The sequence below is a fragment of the Phoenix dactylifera genome, chromosome 2 (genome assembly GCF_009389715.1).
Source record: "Phoenix dactylifera cultivar Barhee BC4 chromosome 2, palm_55x_up_171113_PBpolish2nd_filt_p, whole genome shotgun sequence".
NCBI classification, from domain to species: Eukaryota; Viridiplantae; Streptophyta; class Magnoliopsida; order Arecales; family Arecaceae; genus Phoenix; species Phoenix dactylifera.
The window spans coordinates 18,773,736-18,784,971 of NC_052393.1; the positions used below are offsets into that span (position 1 = coordinate 18,773,736).

General features: G+C 35.2%; 1 protein-coding gene across 1 annotated transcript; it reads right to left on the reverse strand.

Moving 5' to 3' along the window:
- Positions 1-1,492: 1,492 nt before the first annotated feature.
- On the reverse strand, positions 1,493-10,840 carry LOC103715471 (ubiquitin-conjugating enzyme E2 4). The gene is made up of 6 exons (XM_008803097.3): positions 10,643-10,840; positions 10,462-10,541; positions 9,887-10,001; positions 9,680-9,732; positions 9,413-9,541; positions 1,493-1,771 (listed from the first exon to the last, which is right to left on the reverse strand). Exons 1-6 carry the CDS (start codon positions 10,684-10,686, stop codon positions 1,641-1,643), a joined length of 552 nt encoding a protein of 183 aa, XP_008801319.1. The 5' UTR covers positions 10,687-10,840; the 3' UTR covers positions 1,493-1,640.
- Positions 10,841-11,236: the final 396 nt, after the last annotated feature.

Below are 11,236 nucleotides of genomic sequence, written 5' to 3' on the forward strand. Positions count from 1 at the left end.
TGCTATGTCAAAGTCTGGGAAATCAAAAATATAATGCAAGCCAGCCGCAAGATGGATGAGGTCGGCAAAGCCATTTGAAAGAGCAGGGTGGCTAAAGCCATTTGAAAGAGCTGGGTGGCTAAAGCCATTTGAAAGAGCTGGGTGGCTATCTTTAAGAGGTAAAAGAACCTTCACTAAAAGAGAGGTAACAGAACCAACTTAGGCTTTGTTTGGAGGAGCTTTTGGAGGGCCAAAAAGTACTTTCTAGCCCTCCAAAAGTACTTTTAGATAAAAAATGGTGTTTCGTAAAATTTTTGGAAAGCTGTTTCAGCTTTTGTCGGAAGCTGAAAACAGCTTTTGGAGAGAAGCTCCAATTTGGAGCTTTCCGAAAATGCTATTTCCAGCTTTATCGGAAAGCTATTTTTTGGACCAAAATACCTCCATTTAAATCACTTTTGTCCCCCAAAACCCTTATCCCGCCTCTTCCTTTGTTCCTTTCCATCTCAATCTTCTTCTTCCTTTCTCTCTATTTGTTAGAGAGATAAATGGTCATTAGAATGATGAAAAATTAATTTACACTAATAATTATAATATTTTATATATTTATTATTATATTATACTATAAATATAATATTATATTACATTATATCATTATACATTGATATGTTATATTAAATAATTTAATATTATATTAAATTATTATTCTATAATACATAATGTTATAGTACTATATTATAATAATATTATATTACATTACATTAATATTATACTATATCATATATTTATGTATTAATACATATTATATTTTATTATGCTCTATTATATAATACTGATAATGTCCTTTATGGTTATTTTGTCACACAAAAGTACTTTCTCAGTTTGTTTACCAAACACATGTTAAAGTGCCACAACACTTTACAAATGTAGTTACCAAACATCAAACAGCTTTTTATAAACGCTCTGCTTCCAACAGCTCTACTTCCAAAAGTTCTACTACTAACAGCTTCCCCAAACATGACCTTAGTCATCCCACCACACGATACAAATAGTTGCTGAGGGCTTAGAAACATAAACAGATCCACCAACCCTCGAAACCTGTGCTTGTAGCAGTAACCTGCACACAACAATCAAGACCTTTCAACAGAGGATATCACCTATGATTATAGCTACTTGTCAATCCAAGCTCTACATTAAGCAATATATATATATATATATATTCCAATGCATAAAGCTCCTAATATTGCGAGTCAGGAAAAGATCAGATATATGCAATATGATTATGTTTTGAGTTTATGATACCTAGATCACAATGGAACAACCTTATTATTGCGTCAAAGCCTGCCCTCTAATCCAAGCTCTATGAAGATGTCCTGAATTCAGCACATTCTCAGAAGTGATCATGGTCAGAATTTATCAATGGCAGCAATGCTCAGAATCCTCTATGCCTGTTTTTGAGGGGAACGTGCTTGCCTGTGTTGATCTGAGCAGCCAAAACCCAATGTGCCTTGGCTCATGCACGGAAGTTCAATCACTGAACATTATAAATAACATTAACCTGAGTACATTTATTTACAGTGACAGGAAGCTGACAGAGAATTCAGTCTACTTTGCCAGAAACTGAAACATGTACAAGGGGACCAGCCAACCAAATAAGCTTGCTCTCATGGATCTGGGTTGCCAACCACCGCCTCATCACTGGAGTCATATTCATCTTCACTCAGCTCTTCATCACTTGATTTGTCTTCTGGGGGAGCACCTGCATCTTCAGGCTTCGCATACTTCTCACAATATTCTGAAAAATGATGACGAGGAAACTTATGAGTAATAGCACACCAAACACTTGGATTTCTAATCCACTAGCACGACAGCAAAAAATAAGATGCTAGACATACTTAAAAGAGGCAAAACCTGGACTCAGGTTAGACATAACTAATTAGAAATTCGGTTCAGTCAGGAAAGGAAGCAATACAACTGTTTACCTTGGTATGGGGCATTTTAAACAGAGAGGCATGGGATCAAGTCATTACTTTACCATTGTGTCCTAAGATGATTGTATTATAGGTGAAGAATACCTTCCATGCATATGCTGAATTCAGTGCAAGCATACATGCCATGTCTTCCACAGTAAATCATCAACATTCATCAGTATTTTTCAGTCAAACAGAGACATCCACAAAAACGAACTATGAAACTGTGCACATCCCACGACCTTTACCACTAAGTACTCAAATTAAATTTTGTAACATTATTACAGTGTGTTCTTTTATCTGAAATCCGTAGCAGTTGAGTTCAGAGTTAATCTCCACTAAAATCATTTCCTACTCGAGTTGTCTTCCTAATCTTTGTTAATGAAGGGTCGACAACAATTTTATTTAAAAAAAGGAGAAGATAATAAAAATAATAATAATAAAGAAAAGATAATAATAACAATGATGATGAGTCTCGTGGGAATTTTCTACCAAACAATTCCCAGAGTTTCTCCTTATTTTATGTCCATCTGCTCCAAAAGAAAGTACCGGGAAAAGAAAAATTGTTCTCATAATCTATTGACTGAACTAGATATGGTTCTGCCTTTCACTGATCTGTAGTTTAGAGGTCAACATAAAAACCACCAATGTTAAATACATTTGCACAGATGCTTTGCTATCAAAGTGTTTTTTCTTAACTCATTCTTTAGCAATAGTGAAGGAATATTTGCAAAAACCAAAATACAATGTTGAACAAGTGGTGGCAGTGGAGGATGGTTAATATGGCAGCGAGTGGAATGTTGTGATGGCAAAAGCAGGAGACAATGGCCAAGGATGATGGTGGCTACAGTGAACTGTTATGGAAAATGAAGGTGGTAATGAAGGACAAAGGTCGGAGGCTGAAGACATGCTAACATGCTAACATGATTGTTCATAAAGTGAGTAGAAATGGGTGAGTTTGACCTTACAGAAACTTTTTATGATAGTATTGGATTAACTTCATCAAAATTTCTTTCCATTGTGTTTAGGGGTTTCTAGCAATTAGAAATTGTAGAAAATTTACTTTGGAGAATGGAAATATATTTCATCTTTAATAAGAAAAGGAAGAGATGGAGCAGCTATCAGATTTTCCAGCACTTGTAAGATAACAGGAAAAAAAAGGAATAAACAAGACCAAGAGTGTTTTGCAGAATTTATTGGAAGATGTGGAATGATTGAGGAGATGATGAGATTGGGGGTTCAAAAAGAGCATTATACAAGAAGATTTTGACAGATTTCATCCTACTTTTCCAAGAACCCTTTTTTTAGTGCCAAGAGTTTCAAAAACAACATACAATAGAAAAATTCAATTTCCCAAAAATGTTTATTTCCCTCTTTTATTGGCATCCCTATGATTGCAATGATCAGATCAAAAAGATTACCATCAAAGGTTGTTAAGTCCTCTACAAAAAATAAAGGGTTGTTAAGTCGATTGATGGGAAGGAACCGAGGATGGAAATATTCCAAAAAGATGGAACAAATCTTAAGGGTATGGCACATCTTCATTAAGCATGTGTTGATTGATATGATTCTAAAGAGCCCTACATGGTATAAATACCATTGCCTACAAACCGTAGTTTTAAAGTTGGAGTTGCCAATATGCACGACTCATTACTGTCATGCATCTGATAAGCATTAGGGCTGGCATTTTCTGGCCCTGCCCAAACCCACTGGAAATAAATGGGTCTTGGTGAGGACCATTATGCTTCAAATTATCAAAGCAAGAGCCTCCACCATCAAAAGGAATAAAAAAAGAAGAATCACAAGGGGTTGAGAAAATAACCCTACACAGTAACAAAGGTTGATGATATTACAATCCAGGTAGACCACAATGGCTTAGTTAGTTCAAAAATAAATGGGAAGAAGTGTAATATCTTTCCTGTAAAGGACTATCACATCCATCAAGGGGAAGCCTAGTAAAATATTATGACTAAAGAAAGAGATAATGCTGTTCTTCCATTTTGAAAGGGAACAAGTCAATCTAAAGATGCCAGAAGATGTCAGAGAAACAAGCAGAAGCACCCAAGAAGTCAACTATTCAAATATCATAACCATAAGTCTTCCCAGGTTTTAGTTATTGAAGAAAAAAAAAGAAAGCTCAATTTACCCTCCTCACTGGGAAAAAAGCAAAAGTTCATATAAGATGAAGAAATTCCAGCTTTGCCCATGCCAAGTAGGAATTGTGATCTTGTCAAACTTAAATCAAAATGTATCTTAATACATAACTGCAGGATCTTATCAATTGCCGCTTGCATGCTATCACTTTGTTGGGTCATTTCGGTAAGAGAAGTACTTTCATTAAGAAGCAGCTTTATACAAGATGTAAGCATGGATTTTGCATCAACAAATTGAAGCAAGGAGTTTTTACACACAAAAAGAAGGAAAAAAGTTTCAATATGGCTATAAAGACAAACAATAATTTTCACTCCATCATGATGATTGAATGCTCTTTCAAGATGAAACACAGCATCAATTATAATGATTTTCTGGTGATGTATTACGTATCACACTTAATCATCATCGGAAGGTATTAAAAGAATACTTACAAAAGATTTTGCAGAAAGCAACTTGGATAATGTGTGAGATATCTGGCCAGAAATCTATTAAAAGCCAAAGTCTCCGAGCCAAATGGTTGATCAAAGTTGAAAATCAAGTAGTCATAGAAACCATCTCCGACAGGCACCCAAAGATCACTTAAAGATCCAATGGATGATCAAGATACCAAAATTGAAGCTAAAAAAGACAATCTTAGACATAAGCACACCATTATGACATCCAGATCTCCGTTACCATATTCCTACTGCAACCAAGTATTAGTAAGTTCAAAGACTATAAGCTTGTTGACGTGAAGGGTCCAATTCAATCATTTAAAAAATGGTCTAGAACTAGATTCTAGAAATTGAAAATGCATTACTACTGGGTTAAACAACACTATGTGTTTTGTTAGGATATATGAACTTACAGAATTTGATTACTCCCTACAAAAGGTAAGCCCATATATCTAACCTTAATTAGCTATGATTTCTTGATTATTTATTTAGGCATATAACATTGAGAACAATACTACTCCCTTCTCTCCACTGCTATCTCGTGCACATCTAGAGTAAAGATGTGCCCTTCAACTCTGATATCTTTAGCCTAAATTCCACACACAACATAAGCATGATTATAAAAATAAGTGGGAACTTCAATAAAAGTTGACAACAAGCAAGAAAAGAAGATTTTTCAAGGCAGAGGTGGTTATATGGGCTACAATGCAATATGAGATAAACTTGACTTTAATAGTAATAGTGACACAAAATCTTCACTTTATGGCTCCAGAATCAACCTAGAAAAGCTGTCAACGCTAACATCAATTCTACCAAGGATCTGATAATGTACTTCTCAATTCAAGAAATTAAGGAAGAAAGAAAATGAAACAGAAGTGAATAATAAATTAAAGCATGGAGTTAGAGATTGAATTAGGGAAGGGCTGTTCAGCCAAGATGGTCTAAAAACCTATATTTTTTGTATTTCTGGCTACAACATCAGCTATGACCAAGGATTTAAGCTCTGATGCCCATGGACATGCCAGCCACCAGTACACATGCCACCCACTGTGACATACAAGAAGTTTATAAAAAATATCTACTGCTATTTCTACTAATATCGAAAATCAATTTACAATGATGAACCAAATCAAGAAGGAATTGATGAAACTGATCAAAATATAGTAAACAAAATATTTTAAAAAATGATTTACCAGGTGCTATTGACCCTACTGGTTACCAAACTGGCCTGGTATGGATCAGCACAGGTCAACACTCGAAAAATTGTTTATGACCAAACAACCATTATAATCTCATGATGCGGTCATCAACTTCTAAAAATACAACACCACCATATTTAATTGTGTTTTGGATATGTCAAGGTCCAATTTCAAGCATGAACACCTAAACCTGCTTTAAAACATATAAACATGCTTGGAGTTTACAAATCTTCAGCAAATACAAGAGAAATCTACATTGAGGGAATGATTAGGAAATGAAAGAGGTTAAAAAGTTTCTAGACAGAAAATTGAGTTTTGAATTTGTTTAAATCTGTTAAAAAATCTTCAGGTTTGAATGAGAAAATTTTGGGGTCTCGAAGCCTAACGTGCTTCCTCTTGCAGGCCAAGTTACATGATAGAAAAATGCTTCAAAACACAAGGTACAAAGTTCCACAAATCATCAGTTCAGAAAGGAGATGCTACAAAAGAGAAGCTTCGAAGTTAAAAATCTTGACTTAGGAAAAAGAGCATCAATGAAAGGGGAAAAAGAGCATCAAGGTTCATTTCCTAGACTATTAAACCTTGGAATGGCTAAGAATGCAAGAAGTTTTGGGGAAAATATGCTCAGCTTGATGCAGATTGTCGCACAAACAAAATGAAGGAGAGAAGTGGAGAAAAAAAGGGTCCCAAGCAAGTTCGACAATGGTACAAACCATATAGAGCATATCCTATGTCTTGATAGATCTTGGTCTTTAGAACCCTCTCTTATTTAGAATGAGTTCCTTAACTTCTACCAAGATCTGTGGAACAGTAATGATCAGATTTTTGAGTGTGAAGAACAGCCAACTCCACCCTCTTCAGACCCTTCATGGTCTGAGATGTTAGTTAGAACCTTTATTAATCAAGAGAATAAGCAAACTGTTTAGGCTATCTCTAGCATGGAAGGCTGCAGGGCTTGAAGGGGATTTTTATACAAAATATTGGGATATTGCTTGTCCACCCTTTGCAATGAAGTAAGCTAACTCCATAAAATCAGGTTTCTTCGATCTTAGTGGAACTTGGCTTACAGTGTCCTTATTCCCAAGTAGGAAAATCCTCTCAAAAAACAAAAGTATAGCCCATACCCCATGTTACCCAGACCCTTCAATCTAGCCTAGACTACCTGCACTTAACACTTGAAAATGGACACTGGAATGACACTTGGACATTACTTTGTAAGAGCAAACACTCAAGTATTGAAAGGAGCCATCACTTAGACATGCATAAACATCATAGATTCAAATCCTCAAGTCCATGTAATGGAGCTCATATCTTACGTAATATTCATTGCAGATTCTAGTTAAATTCTTAACCAACAGACTGAAGTTGGTCATTGAGAAATTTCCTGGTTTAGAAAAGGGAATCTTTATTGTTGGGAGGGACATTAGTAAGATATGTAATAGCACAAGTAATTACATAGCTAAGAGAGTACCCACTATAACTGTACCTAAATATCTTACACTCTTACATTCTTACTAAAATCTTCAATGAAAGGATGCATCAGTGCTGCATTTTGAGATTTCGATGCAGCAAAATTCTCCATGAATTGTCACCTTCTTTTGCCAACAACCTCCTCATGCTTATTAGATGTGTATGCAGGCCAAGCTTCTTGGGCATGGGCCACCTATGCATTAGTTTATTAAAATTATAGCTCATTTTTTTTATTTGCTATTTGTTATACACCATTTTCACTTTCACGAAAACATAATCTTCCAAAATCCATCAACAAAGATCATCCAAGTGCATCATCATATAAGAGAATACTTAATAGTACATTGTATATGCCTATATCTCAATCAATTCTCCATCATTGTGCCCCTACTTGTGCAAATCCAATAGCTCTTCTAATATATATGTTCCTCGCAGGTGATTCCAACATATAGCTAGAGCGAAGATGATGCACATATTTGGGAACTCACTCCTAGTAAAATATACCTTCTTTTTTCCAAAAGGACCTAGGAAAACGTTATTAATAATGCTATATTCATGGCAATCATCTCTATCAAGGAGGCCACAACATCCAAAGAGAACCATTTGACCAAAATGTAAAGCAAAACAATATTAAAACATATTGAGAAAGGATGGGTTAGAGGGTAAAGAAGCGGTTAATCTTTCAAGTTTCATGGTAAAAATGGATCCAATTCATAAATGGTTAATATTAGGATTTCAAGCCATACAAACTTGGATTCAGTTTAATAGGCCAACTCCATATGGTTGGTAAAGACTAGCTGATTGAGTTCAGCTGCAAACTAAGTTTCTTTGTGCCGAAAATAAAGTTCTCACAAGTATCTACAAGAGAACTTTCAAACTGACTTAGAAAAAGGAGGCATTCAATGGAGAAAAAACCACTCAGAATTATACTTGTAGTCATATACAGATATAAGAAAAAGAAACATACACGACACATATGATAAGTAAATTTTCCATAGAAGCATTACTTATGAATGAAGAATGGAGAGATAAAGATATCCCTAGTCACATTTTCTTAGATGTATATCTTTGATTTTATTGGATCTGAGACCTTATTTTAACTAATTCGAAGATCTGGAATTTTGTATCCCTAGTCAGATTTCCTTAGATGTATGCCTTCAGTTTCATTGGATCTTGAGACCTTGTTTTAACTATTTCGAATACACCGTTTGGGACTCTATCCCCTCCTTTATCTTTCAAGATGCTGCTGCCCTTTATTACTTCATTTTTCTCTAGTGAGTTAGATCAGTACAAGTTTTGACTTATATTTTTTTCTATCTCTACTGATACTTCTTTCAAAGAAACTAGAGTGGAAGAAATTTAACTGTATACTTAAAGTCTTGCATAAGAACACCAATGAACCTTTTCAACTATCTCAGACAAAACCTTCTTTCACACATCTGAATTTCATTGGACAAAAAAACATCACAAATAGAGAAGCTCAACAGATGTCAAACTCATGTTTTTGTCCAATTTATGAAGATCTCAGTTTTAATTTTGCGTTATGGAATACAGCATTAAGAATTAAGAATGAAACAGCAGGTTATTTATTGACTTAGAAACCTAGCACTCTGAAACAAGAAGGAATTTACATTCCTTAGGGAAACTACAGGTGCAATCCAATGCCATTTGTATCAAACTAGATGAGAGACCTTTCATGAGTTGTATAGGTTTGTCTTTGAATAACTATTGTTCATTTTATAAATTAAAAATTGTATATGCTAAAATATCCACACAAAGAAACAGTTTCCTCCATAAGCCTCTTTTTGGTTAGGGTTGACATATAGGAGTGCATATGGAGTTGATTTATCATCAGAGTTCCAAGGATTAAAATAATGTAATACAGAATAGAAACCGTCTCAAAAGCATGAGCAGATGCAATGACAAGCTGCTTAATTCCCTTGCATATAAACATTACAAATTAGATGAGTAAATGGATATAATGTTTCTCACATAAAACACCTACTTGCAACTTAGTACAACATAATGTTATACAAATGACCCTGTGCATCATACATTCTAACCTAGTGGTGTAAAATAGCAAGCATTCACATGTAAGTTTAGGCCATCACTGGTCCGGCACAATCATCAGAAAATTTATCCAAATACAGATACTAAAGAAGTACCTATTCCAGAAAGATAAATCAAGGATGAACTTTAAAAACCTCACCTTTCACTTTTTGTTCATATGCAGGTCGATCACGCATCATTAATGCTGCAGCCTCCCCATTCAATGGATCAGAAGGATTAGGATACAAAAGAAGCTGAGGAATGAACACTTCAAAAACATTAACAAGATCTGTTAAGAAAGACAGGGGATGATCAGTGTAACTCATGATGACCAGAAGTGGCTACTAACCAGCCACTACAAACATCTATTGAATTCTAAGTCAGCCATGGCATTAATGCACAATGGTGAGAAGAAGAGATCTATTACCAAACATGGGACTCCAAGTCTGGTTGATGACATCCAAACAAACCGAACCAGACCTAAAATAGAGTCAAAGAAAATCAATTGTAAGATGCAAACTGCGAAGTCATTTTTTTTCTATTGATTTAGTATACCATAAGCAACAAATAGTGATCGTTGAAGAATCTCGCCATTAGAGTTTAAAAAGCCATAGTGTCAGTATTTCAAACTCACATTTCATCAACATTTGGATGATAAATCTTATTAACAAAGCCAATGGATGGAGATTTGTAGGGATAAGCATCAGGCAATTCCACCCGGACCCTCCACACTCCCCCTTGATAAAGACCTGACACATCCCATAGTTGAATCACAGAAGAATCTCTTAAAATACCAGTTTTATGATACCAGTAAGAATTCAGGACAGCATTAAACTACTTAGAGATCAAAGTACTGTAAGACTAGATCATGAAATCAATAAACCATCTCAAAGAAATTTCTGAGAACATCAGGGGGCTGCATATTATTGCAGACATAAGAAGAGCAACTTTGAGCAAATAGACGAGGTAGCACAAACAAAGACAACCGACAACTTCAAGAAGAAAATTTTGCTTCATAAATCGATAAAAGAATTATCTTTAGGAAAGAAAGAAAGAAAGATCAGAAGAAAAAACTTAAAAAAAAAAATCGAGACACTTTTTCCTTCCAGAGTGAGTACATCAACTACCCAGATCAAGGGGGAAAAAACCGAAAACCAAGAAAAACTTTCAAGAATAAGATAAAACGAAGAAATGGCTCCGATGATATACTCTCATTTGGGCCATGGAAATAGACATAGAATTCCTGCATCCCATCGTTCACCATCTCCACCTTGTAATCGCTCATCATCCTATATCACATCAAAAAGAATCCAAAATTTCAAAAATAAGGAAAAAAAAACAAAAGGGAGAAATCCATCCATCAGAGGGGCAGCGGGTTCCAGAGATTCACAGTTTCATCAGGTCCATCTCGCGGCGCTTGCTTGGAGAAGACATCCTGGCTACGTTTCTTCGAAGGACGAGATGGGCTTCTTTCTTCCTTCCGGTAGGTTCTCAAGAGAAGAGAGGAAAGATTGGTTCTTTGGAACTCTTTTGTTCTCCTTTCTAAGGGACAGGGGACGAGAAAAAGAGATGGGCAGAGGACAAAAACGCTGAACGGGCCGCCCTTTAGTCTTTACCCTTTAGAGACCATTTTTCTCAATTTTTTTTAGGTTATCTTTTTTTTATTATAAATATATCTAAATCTTTCTCACATTTTATTTATTTTTAGATAATAAATAAATTTATTATATATATATATATATATATATATATATATATATATATGACGGACGATATCTTGGTAAATACGAATACATCCTATAAAAATAGAAAACATAACATTTTAGAGTGCCCGAAATAACTCATCATCTTCAACCTATATAGTACTATCCATATAGCTAGCTATATAGGCAGCCATCCAATCTGAAGTCCCATTAGTTTTATAAAAAATATGTTTGCCCAAAGGCTATCCAATATCCCTCGTGGTAGCTGCCTATAAAGCTTG